Source organism: Pipistrellus hanaki (genome assembly GCF_964339955.1).
Source record: "Pipistrellus hanaki genome assembly, chromosome: 4".
Taxonomy (NCBI): Eukaryota; Metazoa; Chordata; class Mammalia; order Chiroptera; family Vespertilionidae; genus Pipistrellus; species Pipistrellus hanaki.
This window is the reverse complement of record NC_140506.1, coordinates 72,151,722-72,171,389: the sequence shown is the minus strand read 5'-3', so window position 1 is coordinate 72,171,389 and position 19,668 is coordinate 72,151,722. Positions and strand designations below refer to the sequence as shown.

Here is a 19,668-nt window from a genome sequence, read left to right as displayed (position 1 = left end):
TCTGAACCTGGGTCTGGCCAGCTGGTCCAGGGCTGGGTGGGGCCTGCCTTGTCCGCGGTGTGTGGGTCTCAGCGCAGAATGGGAGCACATGCTTTCCAGGGTCAGTCCCGGAGGATGCCCAGGACCCATGGTTGGCCGTTGGCCGTAAAGAGGATGCGGAGAGGCCAAAAGGGCGCATCCTGCAAAGAGAGGGACCAGGAATCCCGTTCTGTGACTACAGGGCGGGCAGGGGTGAGGGGAAGAACGTGGGGGAAACGGGTGGAAGGGCAGACTGGGAAGGGCCAGACAGCCACGCGCGAGTTTGCCTGGGTGGACGGTGGCATACGCAGAACGCGGGCTGGAGCTGTCAGGTGGTCACCAAAAGCGCACCCCCACCCCCGCACACCCTCCTCCATCCCGGGTCTCCCAGACCCTGTGAAACCCGCGGGGACCTAGCCCGGGGCCGCACGCTCGGGATTCTAACCCTTGTGACCACGCGCGGAGAGCTAATCTAGTGTTCTCAGATGTAAGGCATCTGGGGTGAAAATGTCTGTGTTGACCCAGCCACTTCCATCCGCTGCTGCAAGGAATCTCTCATCCGAAATGGTGAACTCTCCGATTTCACAATCTAGGTAGATAAGCAAACAGTACTGTTCTTTTCAGGAAATGCACACGAATGATTTACCACCAGGCGAGATGGGTTCATATCCGCCTGCTTTGCCAGAGGCCCCCTCAAAGTCCTTCCTCCATGCCCTACATAGGATTTTTCCATCTGTCACACAGCACAGAACCGTGACACACTTATCCAAAAAATGATATCTTTTGGTCCAGTAGGACACTTACAAAACAAATTAAGCCAGTTCCCCCTCTGGTTATTGCTCTGACAAAGGTTATAGGAAAATCCTGGGGACTGATATACTGCCTTGCCTCCATGACTACAGGAAAGGGGCAAAATCCTAAAAAATACCTTACTGGAGCTTTCAAACCTCAAAGCTCTTCATAAAATGATCTGGAAAAAAACAGGAAGAAAAACACTAAACTACAGTAGTTGTGTCAGCAACAGAGTCATTTGCTTGTTGAGTTCTCAGTGCACATCCTTTGCAGAGATTCCTATGCTAGTCAGTGATGCCTCCACCCCAAGCACATTAATGGAGCAAGACTGGACAGAAGCAAAATGTGTCATAATTACCAGTGTTTTTCAGAGTTAGTTTCCTACCAAACACAGAAAATGGCTTTTCCTTGCTGCCCCCACCCCCAAAGATTGAGGAAGATGAAGGCCATCAGGTTGATTTTAAATATATATATTATCCTATATAATAAAAGGGCATTATGCAAATAGACTGAATGGCAGAACAACCAAACAACCAATCAAAGCATAATATCCTGATGAATGATAAGGCTGCTCAGCTGCTCGCTATGACATGCACTGACTGCCAGGGGACAGATGCTACAACAGGTAGGTTAGCTTGCTGCTGGTGTCAGGCTGATCAGGACTGAGCAAGATGGGCCAGGCATGCCTTCTTGTGGTCCCTTGCCGGCCATTGTGCACTGGTGGGGTCCCTCAGCCTGGCCTGCACTCTTGCAATCCGGGACCCCACGGGGATGTCAGAGAGCCGGTTTCAGTCCGATCCCACAGGCCACTCCCCTTGGTAGGGCTCATGGCTGGCAAGTGCTGCTGCAACAGTATGAGCCTCTCAATCGCAAGGCTCTGCCACTGTGAGAGGGCACAGGCCAGGCCAGGCTGGGCCTCTCAGCCCTGAGTGCATGAATTTTGTGCACTGGCCTCTAGTAATAATAATAAAAGCATACTATGCTAATTAGACAGGACAGCCAAACAACCTTCTGGTGTCGTTCTTGACAAAGCCAAGCCATGGCAGTGGGGGGGGGGGGGACGCGCAGAGGGTTGGGCAGTTAGGGGTGATCAGGTAGGTAGGCAAATAGTTAGGGCAACTAGGCAGGCAAGCAGAGTGGTTAGGTGTGATTAGGCAGGCAGGCAGAGTGGTTAGGGGAGATCAGGCAGATAGGCAGGTGTGCAGTTAGGGCCGATCAGGTAGGCATGCAGAGTGATTAGGGGCGATCAGGCAGGGAGGTGAGTGGTTAGGGTTGATTAGACAGGCATGCAGACATCCCCCCAAGGGGTCCTGGATTATAAGGAAGGTCCCAGATTACATGAAGGCTGAGGGCCCTCTTGCCCCTGTGCATGAATTTCGTGCACCAGGCCTCTAATATAATTTATAGATTTCAGAGAGGGAGAGGGAGAGAAATGAAACATCAATGAGAAAGAATCATCAATTGGTTGCCTCCTGCAGGTACTCACATTGAGGATCTAGTCAGCCACCAGGGCTTGTGCCCTTGACCAGGAATTGGACTATAACCTCCTGGTTCATAGATTACATTTAAGCACTGAACCACACCGCCTGGGATGGAAGGAGATTGATGATCACAGTACTAATCATTCGAGGGCCCCTTAGATGCCCAGGCAGTTGAATGGAGGGGTTAGGAGGTTCAGTTTAAGGTCCACAAGTACCAGTACCCAGCAGATGTTTGGGCCACAGTTTGGGCTATTTTCCTACTTGGTTGACCCTGGCAAGTTGCTTCCTCCCCCAAGGCCCAAGTTATTTTTATTTTTTATTTTTAATATATATTTTATTGATTTTTTACAGAGAGGAAGGGTGAAGGATAGAGAGTTAGAAACATTGATGGGAGAGAAACATCAATCAGCTGCCTCCTGCACACTTCCTACTGGGGATGTGCCCACGACCAAGGTACATGCCCTTGATCGGAATTGAACCTGGGAAACTTCAGTCCACAAGCAGATGCTTTATCCATTGAGCCTAACCAACTAGGGCCCAAAGGCCTAAGTTACCCAAAAAGGCCAATTCTTTGAGGCATACCTCCAGGGTCAACCATATGCTAGTTTTCCTCTTCAATAGATGCCTCTCATTCAGTGAAGACTGTGGTCCCTACTTTCTCCTCCACACCAGATCTTAAAATCAAGCATGGCCACTCAGCTGGTATAAACAATGTATCCCCTGACATATTAGTCATCCCCCCCTTTTTTCCTAAAAATAAAATATATATGTATGTATGTATATATTATTGATTTTTTACAGAGAGGAAGAGAGAGAGGGATAGAGAGTTAGAAACATCGATGAGAGAGAATCATTAATCAGCTGCCTCTTGCACACCTTCTACTGGGGATGTGCCCACAACCAAGGTACTTGCCCTTGATCGGAATCAAACCCAGGACCTTTCAGTCCACAGGCTAACGCTCTATCCACTGAGCCAAACGGATTTCAACATCCCCCTTTTTAAAAAAAAAAAAAAATATATATATATACTTTTGATTTTTTTTACAGACATGAAGGGATAGAAGCATTGAGAGAAACATGGGTCAGCTGCCTTCTGCATGCCCCCTACTGGGGATGTGCCAGAAACCAAGGTATATGACCAGAATCAAACCTGGGACCCTTCAGACTGCAGGCCAATGCTCTAGCCACTGAGCCAAACCGGTTTTGGCCTTTTTTTTTAATGTTTATTGGTTTTTAGAGAGAGAGAGGGAGAGAGATAGAAACATCAATGATGGAAGAGAATCACTGATAGGCTACCTTCCTACACAACCCACACTGGGGACTGAGCCCACAACACGGGCATGTGCCCTTGAGCAGAATCAAACCCAGGACCCTTCAGTCCACAGGCTCTATCCATGAGCCAAACTGGCTAGGGCACCATTCACTCTTATGGCCTATTCCTTGTCATCACCCTCTGTGAAATTTTACATTCAAATACCCTCCTTTCTGACTCTTTGTCACTTAGTTCTCAAACCACTGCCTCTCTTACTTGACCTGCTGGGACCCTCACAGCCCTCTTTCCTCTTCAGCTTGACCCCTTCCTGCCACCATTAAGAGAGCGGTCGTCATCACTTCCTTCATTTCCTCCTCAGCCTTCCGAGGTTCACTGACACTGTACTGCTACATCCAGAGTATTTCAGCCATGCCTTGCCTGTCTTTGGGTACACCCCCACACCCCATCTGGAAACTCTTTTTTTTTTTTTTTTTAAATCTTTCCCTTTTTTTTTTTTTTTTAAATATATTTTATTGATTTTGTACAGAGAGGAAGGGAGAGAGATAGAGAGTTAGAAACATCGATGAGAGAGAGTCATCGATCAGCTGCCTCCTGCACACCCCCCACTGGGGATATGCCCACAACCAAGGTACATGCCCTTGACCGGAATCGAACCCGGGACCCTCAGTCCCCAAGCCGACGCTCTATCCATTGAGCCAAACCGGTCCTGGCCCCATCTGGAAACTCTTTTCCCTCGAGGACCCCACCTGACTTTTCCCCTGTGCAGGATGCTCCTGTCTGTCCCCTAGATTCGGGTGTTTCTGTGTTTTCTGGATCTCCCTTCCTGTATTTCCTGACTGGTCTCTCCCACTGGCCGTTTCAGGAGCCTCAATCATCACCTCTAGCCCTGAGTTTTCCAGCCTGGCAGGGAGTATCCAAACTTCACCAGGCCCAGAGCTGCATTCCTCCTTTCCCTGACAATACTTGCTCTAGTTCCTGGATCACATCACCTGTCTCCAGGGATGTGACCATCCACCCAGCTAGTGATACTATAGATCTGGTGTCTTTCCTGACTCCTCCCCTCCCCATCAAGTGCTGTGAATTCTCCCACCTAAATGTCTCTGGAATTTCCACCACTTCTCCCTGCCCCCACGGCCTTTGTACTAATTCAGGTCATCATTACCTACAGTCTACAGCCTACATTATTCCAAGAACTCCACACCTGTCTCCTCCCTTCCATTACTTGTTTTTTTAAGATTGTTAGCTTTATCTTTTTTTTTCTTTTTAATATCTTTATTGATTTCAGAGAGGAGAGGGATAGAACCATCAATGGTGAGAGATCAGCTGCCTCCTGCATGCAACCCCCCCTCCCATCAAGCCTGCAACCCAGGCACATGCCCAGACCAGGAACCAAAACTGTGATCTCCTTTGCCCTAACTGGTTTGGCTCAGTGGTTAGAGCGTAGGCCTGTGGACTGAAGGGCCCCAAGATCGATTCCGGTCAAGGGCATGTATCTTGGTTGCAGGCACAAATCCTGTAGGGGGTGTGCAGAAGGCAGCTGATCGATGTTTCTCTGACATCAATGTTTCTAACTCTCTGCTCCTCTCTTCCTCTCTGTAAAAAAAAAAAAAATCAAAAAAATATATTTAAAAATAAAACAAAACTGTGACCTCCTGGTTCATAGGTCAATGCTCATCCACTGAACCACACCCAACCTATTGTTGATCAGGAAGTAGAGGGTTGGGTTCCTATGAGCCCCTGAATCAGCTGATCAACTCATAACCTTATGTATGTTTTGTTTTATGACAACTTTATCAATATATATTACTGATTCCTTAACACTGAATCATAGCCAACAGCATTATAACTCATGCCTGAATGAAGGATATCTAAGGCTCTTCACAGCCTTCTTGTACTTGAGAACACTAGCTAGTTTGGCTCAGTGGATATAGAGCATCTGCCCAAAGACTGAAGCATCCCAGATTTTATTCTTGTCAAGGGCATGTCCTAGAGGCAACCAATCAATGTGTTTCTCTCATGTCGATGTTTCTATCTCTCCCCACTCCCTTTCACTCTCTCTAAATATTAATGGAAAAATATCTTTAGGTGAGGGGTAACAAAATAAACAAGAACATCAGACTGCACTTCAGCACCTCATTTGGGGGCCATTTTAAACAGAAACCACCAACAATAAGCAATAAATGTAAAAAACCTGTTAAGTCTGCGCTGAAACAAGAAGACAGAGCACTACCTCAGTTTAACCTCAGTGTGCATTGGGCAACTCAAAATGTTGGCGTTCTGTGAATGTCTGCAAATGACCACAAAAACATGAGTATTAATTTTGGGGTTACAAATAAATTTTGGTGAATTCCTAAACATAGAACTTGTGAAAAAATGAGAATCAATTATATTTAAAACTATGCCATAGTGATATCCTGTATCCTGTATCACTATGCACACAAACGCATCAGGGGGCTTTTTTACAGAGAGGAAGGAAGAGGGAGAAAAGAGTTAGAAACATTGATGAGAGAGAAACAACCTTAAATTTTCTGATTAGAACCCCCTTGACCTCAGGATGAAAACAGCTTTGGGCCATGGATTCCCCCCCCTCCCCCTTAAAGTTTGGCTGGGATTCCCCATGCCCTCTACTCTGATGCAGCCCAGCCTGGATTCTCCACCTGCTTCTTTATTCGTCTCTAATTATTTTTGCTGGTTACATCCCACATCTCCCTTTGCATACGCCCAAGGCTTCCCAAAACACACCTGTGTACTGGGAGCAGCTAGGCAGGAGCACGTGCTCTGAGGTGCAGTCTGACCCTCAGCTGAAGGAAGTGGAGGTCGTGTGCCCTGCAGTGCACATCAGCTCCAGACCAAGGCCATTTCCCTCAATGAGCCTGGGGACAGGCTGGTGTGAGAGGCCTCATCTCTATCACCTAATTTTCAGCCTTCTCTACACTTAGACACTTCACAGGTCCAATCAAAACCTCAAATTTTTGTTCTTTAATAAATAAACATTCCTTTCATAGAGACCAGCCTCCAATTCATCACTGCCCAGGTATGTAGGAACAGGCAGCGGGGGCAGAAGGTTATACATTCCCCCCTTTAGCAGGAACATGAATGAACTCTGCTTGGAATGCCTTGAGTGCCCCGGAGACAGTCCTCTCTGTCTCTCCTGGCAGGGCCACAGCAGTCAGGATGGCTTCCACTTGCTTCTATCCAGCACTTGGGAGAGAAACAGTTGACCTCCTTTCTCCTTGGGTCATGTGGAGGATTTTCTGAGGCCCTGGGCTCCAGAAAGCCACCGTGGCCAACACTGTCATCGCCCCATGATGAAGCTGGGCTCTTCCTCTTTCTCTTCCTCCGTCCCAGATGTCTCCTCAGAACTACTGGATGGCTGCTCTTGGCTCTGACTGGATCCTGTAATCACATGACATTCAGATTAGAGATGTCCAAACTCACTCAGATAACCCAGGATGCTTTAGAAAAAGAAGAGCTGTGGAGACATTAGGAACTGGTCATTCCTGGACAGACAAGTGAGCCAGAAGAGGTTCCCTCATCTGTCAGTCCTCACCTCCACTGCCCAGTATAAAAGGTCCATCACAGAACCGATCTATCATTGCTGGTGGGTAGATCTCATCCTTATTAAAAAGATCCACCTGGTGGAAGGAGGAAAAAATAAGGAACTTTTGTAATAATATGAACAATAAAGATTAATTTAATAAAAAAATTTAAAAAATAAAAATAAATAAATTTTCCCTGAGTGGAGGAGAAAATTTATAAATAAATAAATAGAATAAATAAATAAAAAATAAAAAGATCCAGCAGCATACACAAGAGCCTGATACCTCATGCATCAATTCTCGCTGTTTTTATATGGTCCTCAGCACCACTTTGCCAGGGCAACATCCTCAACCAGCCCTTTAACATTTAGCATTTAATACTGGCAGTACTGCTGTTGATGTCTAAAGCTCTCACACTGCAGTCTGCAAAAGAATTTTTTTTTCTTCCCTGAAGTGGTTGGAGGGTTGCTTTTTAAAAATATGTTTGTTTGTTTTTTAATTGATTTTAGAGAGAGAAGTGGGGGGGGGGGAGGGGGAAGAGAGAAGGGGGAGAGAGAGAGAACATCAACTAGCTGCCTCTTGCAGGCTCTCACTGGGGATGGAGCCGGAAACCATGGCATGTGCCCTGACCAGAAATTGAACCTGTGATCTTTGGTGCAAGGAGGACAGTCAACCACACCAGCCGGGGCAAAAGGACTAAAAAAAACCCTCTGTAGCAGAGGGCTCTGCCCACACAAATATGTTAGCTTTCTGGCTCTTCCCACAGACTTAGAAACCCTCTCTTGATACTCCACTTGCAGCTCTGAATTCGTGTTTTCCCTGGCATGACTGCCAGCACCCACAGTGCCACTGAGCCAACCAAGAGCAGAGCACAAAGACAACGTGTTCCCAACTCCTCCTCCCTCTTTCTGGGAGCAGAGGAGTGGGAGAAAGCCAGAACAAGGCAGAGACAGTTTCAGAGGCAGCACCAGCCCTCCAGCTCAGCCCAGCCCAGCCTAGGTGGCCACTTGGCAGGCACAGTGGGCTCACCCAGGCCCATCAATGGGTCTCCTCGCTGCAGATATGCAGGAATTCCAGCACCCCCAGAGCCCACAGGCACCCAGAGATTTGCTCTTGTTGTCATCACAGGGCCAAAGAGCTTCAAGGAAGAAAACCTTGGGGTTTGCAGGACCTATAAAGATCTTTCCAGACAACAAAAAGCTAATGGAGTTCATTACCATTGAATCATTATTACATGAAATGTTAAAGGTTCTCCTTTAAAAAGAAGAGAATAAAATGACAGTAAATATCTATAAAACAATTGAATCTAAAAAACAATAAACAAGCAAGCAAAACAGAAACAGACTAATAGATACGGAGAACATTTTGATCATTGCCAGATAGGAGGGGGGTTGGGGGAATGGGTGAAAAAGTTAAAGGAGTTAAGTACAAACTGGTTGTTACAGAGTAGTCATGGGGATGTAAAGTACAGCATAGGAAATATAGTCAATAATATTGTAATAGATGGTTACTAGATTTATCAGGGTGATCACTTCGTAAGTTACCTAAATGTCTAATCACAAGGTTATATGTTTGAAACTAAAATAATATTATATGTCAACTGTAACTGAAAAAAAAAAAAAAATGTTTTTTGTTTTCTGTTAAATAATCCATGCTGTAGAAGAAGGCATGTGGGGAAGAGACAGTGGGAAACTGAGAGTAGGTTTTAATATGTAGGTGCATGAGGACATTGGATGAAGCCAGTACCTTTTAATAATAAACTGAGAGGGGAAGTAGCCAGTGAAGCCTGCTGAGGTATTTGCTGAGAACTATGATCTTAGAATTAGATCCATTTACCATCCAGGAAGCTGCAGAAGTATCTCATGTGTACTGTGCTTTAATTTCCCACTTTTGCCAGAAAAAAAGCAAATATATGCCATAAAGTTTCATGTGGAACAAATATTTGAAATTTTTGTGGATAGGTTATGTATAGTAGACTAATTCATTCATTTGTTTTTCTAGCCATATATTACTATTATCCTGGACCAAATCATTACAGTAAGGCACTTCTGATAACATGGAGACAATTATTCAGCACTGTATGAAATGAGCACTAGAGGCCAGTAATGTTGTAGATTCTTTAATTTGCTTCCCCCTCCCCCGTTTTTCTTGATGTGCTTGTCCTTCTATCTAACAAAAGAATAATATGCAAATTGATCCACCACACCCATAAGCCATGCCTACCAGCCAATAAGGAGCAAGTATGCAAATTAACCCAACCAATATGGCTGTGGTCTCGGAGAGAGCAGGAGGGTTGGGGTGCCCCTGGCAATGGAGGAAGTCAAACTTTCCACGGGCCCTGGCAGGCCCAGGCCTCCTCTCAAAGCTACAAAGTTTCAATTGTAGAAGATAAATAAATCCCAGATATCAGGGCCTCTGCTTGGGTCGTCTGGGGAGTGGCTGGCCTGCAAACCATCACAGGCCCCTCGCCCAGGCCGCCCCACACTCCAAGGAAACCCCACCCTGATCCGGGACACCATTCAGGGCAAACCAGCTGGCCCCCACCGGTGCACCAAGCCTCTATCCTATCTAATAAAAGGATAATGTACAAATTGACCATCATTCCAACACACAAGATGGCTGCCCCCATGTGGACACAAGATGGCCAGCAGGGGAGGGCAGTTGGGAGGGACCAGGTCAGCAAGGGAGGGCAGTTGGGGGTGACCAAGCCTGCAGAGGAGGGCAGTTAGGAGTGACCAGACTGGCAGAGGAGGAAAGTTGGAGGTGACCGGGCCTGCAGGGAAGAGCAATTGGGGGGAGAGGAGGGGCGAGAGTACCCAGGCCTGCAGGGGAGAGCAGTTGGGGGGACCAGGCCTGCAGGGGAGGGCAGTTAGGGGGAACCAGGCCTGCTGAGAAGATGGGCTGGACACACAACCTGGAGCTCTCTGCAATCCCTCCCTGGTCAGAACAGCAAGCTTTGTGGTGTTTTAGCTTGTCCTATTCTCCACCTTCTTCATAAAACCAAGGTAGTCACCAAAGGCAAAAGCCTCATAATCACAGTACCTATGAAAAGTACCAGCCTACAAACCACTGGAGGAGGTAAGCTGCATTGGGAGTGCCTCAGAAGTTCCACACACCGAGGTCTGTACTTATTTGACCTGTCTGGCAGCTCCCTAAAAACCTGTATTTGCAAGGATTATCTTCATTCAATCTGACTCAGTAGAAAACAGTCTCTTCCCCAGGCATCATAAAAGAATTTCTTCTAGTAAAAAACCATACCATATATAGTGTGTCTCAGTACATTTATAACTCAGAAGGAAACTGGCCCTTGAAGGGTCCAATCACATTGCAATATGCCAGTGAAAGTCTGACTTTATCATAACTGTCCAATCGGGAAATATGCCTAGTCAATCAGGGAATTGCCACAGATTCAATAATGTTAAGAAGAGCTGCAATTTTTGTTTCTTAGCATCCTTGGTCCTTCCTTCCTATCTGAGACCCCTGTCCGACTCTCAGCTCAGGGGCTCCCAGGGGAGTGGCTGGTGCTTCTGGCCTTGTGATGGCTTCAAAGGTAGGCAAGACTGGCAGCACTGCGGTACGTTGTCACATTACTCACCTCCTGTTTCTCATCAACAAACTCAATTCTGTCTAGGGATGCCATGTATCCAGCTCTCAACGATGGATCATGAGAGGTTAAAGATGGTCATGACAATTCTTTTATCTATTCATCCAGCCTGATGGTAGCAAGAGATGGCAAAGTGATCTAGTAGTGATCAATGACATATAAGATGTCATCGGTTGGGCATTTCTAGGGGATGTTTTGCCTTTCAGTTACAGAAAACACACACACAAAAAACACAGCAGACAAGTAGCACTCTTTTCCCTCTTCTTCCTGCTTTGAACATAGGTATGATGCCAGGAGCTGCAATAGCCGTATCATGCTCATAGGACAAAGGCCAAAAGAACTGCAGGGAAGTTGGGCCTGACGCTATCGAACTGCTGAACCATAAAAGGCTGCCACCTATCACCTGGTTTCCTGTTATGTAAGAAAAAGGAATTCCTCTTTGTTTAACTCCTGCTGGTTGAGCCTGTTTCTTGCAGCCAAAAACATTCTTTTTAAAAAAATATCCTAATCTGAAGCTATATTTCATTGATTTTGTTAGAGAGTGAGGAAGGGAGAGAGAAATATCAGTTGGTTGCCTCTCATAGGCACCTTGTCCGGGCATTTAACTGAAAACCTTTTTTGGTGTACGGGATGACACTAAGCAACTGAGACCCCCAGCCAGGGTGCCAAACTATTCTTTTTTAAAAATATATTTGTATTGATTTCAAAGACGAAGGGGGAGAGAGATAGAAATAGAAACATCAATGATGAGAGAGAATCCTTGATCAGCTGCCTCTGCGCACCCCACATTGGGGATCGAGCCATGCTGGCCAGGTAACAATTTTTACTCTTCTTTTTGTTATTGTTAATCCTTGCCTGAGGATATTTCTCCACTGATTTTTAGAGAGTAGAAGAATGGGGGAAAGACAAAGAAAAAGAAACATCGATGTGTCTCTTATATTGATTGGTTGCCTCCAATACCCCAACTGGGGTCTGAGATGGAGCCTACAACTGAGGTACATGCCCTTGACCAGAATCGAACCTGCGACCAGAGACTGTTGCTCTATCCACTGAGCCAAAGTGGCCAGAGTGGTGCCAAAAGTATTCTTAACTGACTTGCCAAGTGATTCAATCAGACAAAGGAACACAAAAACACTTTTGCTAGGGACATCTCAATCTTTCTTACTGGACAAGAATGAGGCAGGGTACAGCCTCAGGAACCTTACAACCACAGGGGTGACATGAGCCTGCCTGAGGACAGGATGCCAAGAGAAGAGGGAAACAGTGAATGCCAATAACAACTCAAAGCTCTTTTAACTAGTCATGACTGAAGGAAGGTTTGTCCTGGACTTAACATGAGCTAGTATGTTCCTTTTGTGCTTAATCCAGTTTGGCTTTCTGACACTTGCAATTAAATGAGCCCTAATTTCTTCACTGGTCAGCCAATCAGTTCCACTCTAAATCTCATTCTTGGCAGGTCAGCTTCTGTGCAACACCATGAAAGATCACAACAAAGAAAAGTGGGCACTACTCACCTTCTTTTTGTTTCTTCTGTTCAAGTTTCATCTTCTTTGCCAATAATTTCTTCTCTTTTAACTTTTGGCTACAAATGTAATATAAATACATTAATCCCTTACCTATCTTATTGTGTGTTAGAAACACCTACTTATAGGACCTTTAAAAATGTTATACTCACACAAACACTACACTAATAAAATGAAAGAATACTTTATGATTCTGCTACTCCATCATCAACATTATCAAGCAGTTTTTCTTCACGAATCAAGAGAAATCCTCCTGAGGTGATTAAAGCCATCTCAGAAACAATGGAGATGGTTCTTCATCCCAATGTATTAGGGACAACTTTAAAAATCCTGTTCAGCACTCTAAAAGTGGGGTTCTTCAGAAAGAAACCTCATAGGTTGACCTGATCATAAATTCCTAATTGGGCAGGTCATGATGGGCAGCCACGCCCCAGGCATATAACTTTTGTAAAAGGTTTATCTTTGCCTTAAGCAGGCCATGGTTTTAGTGCATTTAGGTTAACAGAACTTTGAAATGTCTTTTCAGAAGTAACCTCCTTCAAGAAAGCACCAATCTGGTCAACTATCCTGTAATCCAGTCTCAGCCTTACTTTCTCTTCTTTCATGTAACCTTCCTTACTTCCCTCCATTTCAAATGCATAAAAGAAGCTGCAAACTGACATTCTGGAGACAACTTAAGATCTTGATTCCCAGCAGCTGTCCTCAGTTTGGCTCAAATAAATTCTTTAAAAATTCCCTACAGGTTTAGACATTTCTTACATTGATAAGGGACTATTTATTAAAACACACACACATGCAACCTGTATACTTATATAGTCTCTTAGGGAGATCACAGGCCCTAATTTAAAGAAGTTAAATGAGAAGTTCACTCACAGCACCTAGTTAAACCTGAAGTTAAAATGCAGAAGTGAAGAAGAGAAATCTCTATGATCACGGAAATGCTGACACCCAAGCTTTGAAGAAGTTGTAGCCAGCTGGGGGAGGGGCACAGTAAATGTCTTGATCTCTCTTGGAGTATTTGAAGAGAAACCATTCCTCTTCTCATTGCTCCATGGTGGGTTAGACACCCGAGACCTCTACAGGTTACACCGCAAACTTGTGACTGCAAGGACTCATTCCCCAACCATGCATCTACTTTCCATTTCCTGCCCTTAAGTCTCATTAGTTATGAAATGCCACAAAGCCCTTACCGTTTTTTTCGACGCTTTGCAGTCTGCTCCTCTGCAGCAATTTTATTCCTTTCCAGTCTCTTCTGAAACTCTATATCCAATTTTTGCTGCAAAAAACCCCCCACATCATTTAGACGCACTGTGAGCTGGATATGAGCTCCAAAAGTCACACCAGTGGGGGTGCCACAAGCCTATCCAGATCTCCAGGGCCACTTTAGCTTTAAGTGGTTGCCCCACAGAGGGGGTGGGAAATCAATACAGGCTCTCTGATGGTGAAGTCACTAAGATACTGAAGCAGGGTAGTAAGAAACTAGGAAAATTCTCCGGAAAGTGGAATGAGGAAACTGAGACAAAGGATGGGGAACAGCTGAGCAATTAACAGCTAGCTAATAAATCACAAGAACCTAACCTCCCTAACTGAAGATGCTTAAGAGCAGATGGTTTAAATCACTATAGTCAGGAAGCCAGAACAAAAACCAATTAGAGCCAGACTAACCCAAGATAAAGGTAAAACTAGCCAGAAAATGACCCCAGATCCCATTGTACACTTATTTTATTTTTCAAAATTATTACCCAAGGATATTTTTTCCATTAATATTTTTTAGAGAGTGGAGGAAGCAGGGGGAGGAAAGGAGGAAAAGGGAGAGGGGAAAAGCGAGGGAGAGGGGGGAAGAGAGAGAGAAAGAGAGAGAGAGAAAGAGAGAGAGAGAGAGAAACATTGACATGAGAGAGAGGACTGGGTCGGGATTGAATCTGCAATCGATGTTAATATGCCCTTGACCAGAATCAAACCCTCAACTCTTCAATCTGTGGACCGAAGGTCTAACCACTGAGAAAACTAGCTAGGGCTAAATCTAACTTTTTATTTATTTATTTATTTATTTATTATTTTTTAAAATATATATTATTGATTTATTCACAGAGAGGAAGAGAGAGGGATAGAGAGTTAGAAACATCGATGACAGAGAATCATCTATCAGCTGCCTCTTGCACACCCCCTACTGGGGATGTGCCCGCAACCAGGTACGTGCCCTTGCCCGGAATCGAACCTGGGACCTTTCAGTCCGCAGGCCGACGCTCTATCCAATGAGCCAAACCGGTCCCGACTAAATCTAACTTTTTAAATCAAATTATTGGAAAATGAAATATTATTGGGTAGTCTCCTCTTTCATAAAAAGCAGACAAATAGTTTTAAAGTATCTGAATCTCTCAAAATGTATAGATGTATTCCATGAAATAATAGCCACTATGAGAAGACTGAGGAAAAGGATTTTTCTAGTGCATGTTCTAAGATTAAGAACAAGGGACAATTTCTCGTGCACAATGTTTTATTTTTTGTTTGTCTCTTTTTATTCCTCACCCAAGGATATTTTTTTTTTTTTTTCAGAGAGAGAGAGAGAGAGAGAGAGAGAGAGAGAGAGAGAGAGAGAGAGAGAGATGGAAAGGGGGAGGGGGAGGAAGAAGAGAGGGCGAGGGGAAGAAAAAGAGGAAATGGGGGAGAGGGAGACACTGATGTGAGAGAGACACGTCGATTGGTTGCCTCCCACATGTGCCCTACCAGGGTTGGGAAACCTGCCTCTGAGGTATGTGCCCTTGACTAGGAATCGAACTGATGACCTGAGACCCTTCGGTCCACAGGCCGATGCTCTAATAATTAAGCAAAATCGGCTAGGGCGTCATGTACAATGTTAAGAGGAGAAATCAGATTTGGAAAACCACAAAGAAACAGCCAAATCTTATTTGATTTTTAAAAAATAGCATTACCATTTGTCCACCATCCAGAACTGAAATATCATTGCTGACATATATACACATAAGGAACTGTTTGACATTGAAATTGGGTCTCAAAAGAACTGTTGGCCCAGAAAGAAAATAAAAAAATAAAAAATAAATAATGGTGGGCAAATTAGGAGCACTATACGAAAGTCAGTATTTTTTTTTTTCTGCATCTCAGTAATATCAAGTAATAAAATAGAGGACCACCTAGCATCACTGCAATAAAAAAACCTTACAATATCTTTGAACAAATGTAGTGAGATATATGCAAAATCTCCACAAATCATCAGAGAAATACAAAAAAATTTTTAAAAATGAAAAATCATAGTTTCTTGAGGGATGACTAACACTATAACATCCATTCTCAATTTAAATTAAGTTACAGATTCAACTCAATTCTAGTGAAAAATCCAGCAAACTTTTGGTGTGGATAAAATAACTCCAAATTTTAATTAAAAAAATAAAACAAGTGACATATTCAAAAGAGTATTTTTTAAATAGGAGAGAAACTTCTGGCCCTTCTAGTCAAGTAATGCTTAATAGTTTTTACAGTATAATTTCTAAAGCAATTCTCAATCCATTATTATTTGACACTTGTCATGTAGAGTTGCCAGCAGCTAAGCTAGAAAACTAAAAGCAGACACATAGAACCACACTAGTATTCACAGAAAACACACCCTAACCGGAATTATAGGTATTCAGCCAAAAAGAGAGAGAAATAATAGCTCAAGTGGTGTGGGAGATCCTGCTTTCTATTAAATTTCATGGCAATGGCCTGAAGGGCTGTGCCCTTCTACTACCGTGTTTCCCCGAAAATAAGACATCCTCCGAAAATAAGACCCAGCGCATGGAAAGATAAGACATCCTCTGAAAATAAGACCTAGCGCAACTCTGGGAGAAAAAAATAAGACACTGCCGAAACTGGTTTGGCTCAGTGGTAGAGCGTCGGTCTGCGGACTGAAGGGTCCGGGGTTCGATTCCGGTCAAGGGCATGTACATTGGTTGCCGGCACATCCCCCATGGAGGGTGTGCAGGAGGCAGCTGGTCGATGTTTCTCTCTCATCGACGTTTCTGGCTCTCTATCTCTCTCCCTTTCTCTCTGTAAAAAATCAATAAAATATATAAATATATATTTTTTTTTTAAAATAAGACAGTCGTATTTCCGGGGAAACAGGGCAGTATACACAGGCTTATTATCTTACGGTGAGAAGTCTGGCCTAGGATTGACGGGGCTCGACCTGATGTCTGTTTCTGGTACTAGCTTTAAAGGTAGTCCTCACAAACCCGGTGTATCTACTCTGTTTCAAATGCTTTTTTCTAGAAGTTATTAAGTGCACCCTGTTCATACCCACGGGCTCAGGCAGCCTGCTTGCTCACTGACCTTCTCAGCCATGGCATCCATGTAGTCCTGTCGCTGATACTCTCTCCGGCGCAGATGCCTATACACATGGAACTCTCCGCTGCCCGCGCCAGCGCTTGAACCTATAGCCAGGATAGTTCAGAGTTCTTGATGAGCTCCAGTTATCAACACAGGCTACCTTTAATTAACAGTGATCAAAGAAAGAAACTCAACAATGGAAGAGACGGCCTGCCCTACTCCCACTATGCTGCAGAATCTAGCACATCCTTCAATAAATAGTTGTTGCATGAATGGCGAATGTGGAATTCACTAAAAAGTCCACTTAATGCAGTATTAAAAGGAGAAATAGAATGCAATTCAGTGACCCGGAAACCTAGAAGAGGGCCTATGACCTTTCCCTCTCCACCAGGTGTTATATTTCTGAGCTAAAAATACATCCATGGTCTATTAAGTGAAAAAAGTTGGTTACCAAATAGTATGTGTAGACCAACCACATTTTTCTAAAAACATTTTTTTCCTTAATCAGCAGTGGTTTTGTCTATAAAGAGTTTGGCAGGCTATATCAGAATGTTACAAGTGGAACGATGAAATCGCAAGGTGGTTCAAACTTTTTAAGTACTTCTTTCTCTTTTTAATTAGTACATGTTAATTTACAACCCAACAAAATAATAAAACTATTCCATGGATAAATAACCAATATGAGGCATTATTAACAACAGTGTATAAGAAAATTCTCTGATGCCAAACCCCTTCGTTGTAAGAGCAAAATATTGGACCAGTGAACATTATTTTTTCCTATTAGAAAGCTAACTAACATATACTAATTGCAGGGTTTTTATATTTATACCTCAAAAATTATACTGACATGCACACACACTCCCCAAAAGACATTACCCATTACATCTCGGACAAATTCTGGGGGAGGTCGAGGTGCCCATTCACTCATTTTTTCTGGAATTGGAACTGCTTTGTCCTGAAATATTTAAACAGGAAAGCATTTATTAAGTATAAACCTGCTGACAAAGTCACATCTCTTATAACCAAAGGATTTTAACTAGAGTAATGAAATAAGACTGCTTTGCTCCTTGGACTTAAAGCTGATTTCTTCCCTCTGTCTTAGCTTTACTTCATCCTGTATATTTTGGGGACTACCACAAGGCTCATCAAGCCTATTCTAAACTTTCCAGAGGAGAACTCAGAAACCTAAGTCACCATGTACGGCTGGAAGCCTCCAACTTTAACCCTACACTGCACAAGAGAGTCAACCCTTTCTAGTCTAAGGCCTCTGAGACCTGCTCATCCAATTGTTTTTATGTCTGAGGGGCCTGAGGCCTGGAGAGGGTGAGCGACTTGCCCCATGCCTCTAACGAGGTAGTTTATTTTTTAAAAAGTTTTTATTGGTTTTAGAGAGAGGAAGGGGAAGGGAGAGAATCATCCACTAGCTGCAGCCCACAACATGGGCAAATGCCCTGACCTGGAATCAATCCGTGACCTCACGGTTCGTAGGTCGACGCTCACCCACTGAACCATACCGGCTTGGCTATCGAGGTATACAGTTTAGAAGAAAATAACCCTTGTGCTAACCCACAGGCTCTATCTTTACAGTCTAACGCTTCTGTTTACAAAAAAGTTAAACGGGAAAAGGTGTGGGAGCACGGAAAGCCGCCCCACAGCGCCCCCGTCGGGCTAGGCTGTAACAAAAGGGCAGAAGGAAGCTCACTATCTCTGAAGCAGCCTACTCCTTCCTAAGGGACGGGCGCTGGGGATCGGGTTATGAATTCCTGAATTTGGAGGCGGGGGGGGGAGTGAGCCCTTGGGCCCCCAGAGGCACCGGAAGGGAAGGGGGTGGGACTCGGAGGGCGGACGAGCCCACGCTCCATCTTACCGGATTCTTCATAAGCCGCTCCAGCTTGAGCTTCTGCTCTTCCGCCGCATTCTTGGGGATGATGAGCGCTTGCGGCTCTTTCTTGGGCCTCGGCGGTCGCACCGAAGACGCGGCTGGACTCGCCATGACAGTTCTCCGGTTTCCCCAGAGAGCGGCGGCGGCGGCGGCGCGTGTATGACGTCAGAGACGCGCGCCAGCGACGCAAGCGCAGTCTCCCAGCGGGGCGGGACTGGGGCGGAGTCGCCGGCTGCTGAATATTCATGAACCCGAGACTCGGCAGGTTGTTTTGATCAAAACCGCTTGATTTCATTTCCTGTTTCTGGGTAGATCCCGGCAGCTGAGTCCCCGTCCCTGGGGAGAGGAGTCCAGCGTGCCCTAGGGTCCTGCCCCTGCTGACCTCTCCAGCCGCGCGCGTCACGGCTCTGCGGGCAGTTCTGCTTGCTAATGGCTCTCAGCCTCTCCTCCCGCCCTGAGCCTTTGTCCTGACTCTTCCTTGGGTCTGGTTCACTCCCCCTACCCATTTCTTTCTTTTATAATTATTTTTTTTCTTTATTGATTAAGGTATTACATATATGTCCTTATCCCCTCATTGGGGCCCCCCCCCCCCTCCCTTTCATGCCCTCACCCTCCTGGTGTCTGTGTCCATCGCTTATGCTTATATGCATGCAAACAATCCTTTGGTTGATCTCTCCCTCTTACCCTCCCCCTCCCCTACCTTCCCTCTGAGATTTGAGCATCTAATCGATGCTTCTCTGTCTCTGGATCTGATTTTGTTCATCAGTTTACCTTGTCCATTATAATCCACAAATGAGTGAGATCATGTGATACTTATATTTCCCTGACTACCCTACCCATTTCTGGCAACCTGTTTAAGATTTCGCTAACAACTTTCTAACGACTGGGACCTACCTCTTTTGCACACCTTGAATTACTCTGCTCCTGGCCCCCAGCAAATATACCTCAGTCGAGTGAATGAGACTATCTTACGAAAAAGAGAAAACTGCCCCTCGCATCTGGAGCTGGCCTGGCACTCACAAGCCAGGCGTTGGCGCTCTCCTGTTGGACATCAATTTTCCAGAGCGCCAACATCACATTAGGCCATCCAGTGACAGAGATGGAGCAAGAATAAACCAGAAAGCTTTGTATTTTTCCAAGATCTAATTGGCTTTATTAAGCAACTCACGAACAGGGCAGTTGTTAGAAGGGATGCTCTTTGTAATCATTTTTGATGGAAAAACATGACTATCT

General features: G+C 44.8%; 1 protein-coding gene across 1 annotated transcript; it reads right to left on the bottom strand.

The window, feature by feature from the left end:
• Positions 1 to 6,522: 6,522 nt before the first annotated feature.
• On the bottom strand, positions 6,523 to 18,939 carry PRKRIP1 (PRKR interacting protein 1). The gene is made up of 6 exons (XM_084881579.1): positions 18,421 to 18,939; positions 17,430 to 17,508; positions 16,557 to 16,657; positions 13,421 to 13,506; positions 12,222 to 12,289; positions 6,523 to 6,960 (listed from the first exon to the last, which is right to left on the bottom strand). Exons 1-6 carry the CDS (start codon positions 18,544 to 18,546, stop codon positions 6,860 to 6,862), a joined length of 561 nt encoding a protein of 186 aa, XP_084737705.1. The 5' UTR covers positions 18,547 to 18,939; the 3' UTR covers positions 6,523 to 6,859.
• Positions 18,940 to 19,668: the final 729 nt, after the last annotated feature.

Excerpts from the sequence above, each read along its gene's own strand:
- PRKRIP1 (XM_084881579.1), bottom strand. The coding sequence starts at position 18,546 with ATGGCGAGTCCAGCCGCGTCTTCGGTGCGACCGCCGAGGCCCAAGAAA. Across the intron at positions 13,507-16,556 it reads TGGATGCCATGGCTGAGAAG|CAAAAATTGGATATAGAGTT; the intron begins GTCAGTGAGCAA and ends GGTTTTTTGCAG. Across the intron at positions 12,290-13,420 it reads GCAAAGCGTCGAAAAAAACG|CCAAAAGTTAAAAGAGAAGA; the intron begins GTAAGGGCTTTG and ends TTACATTTGTAG.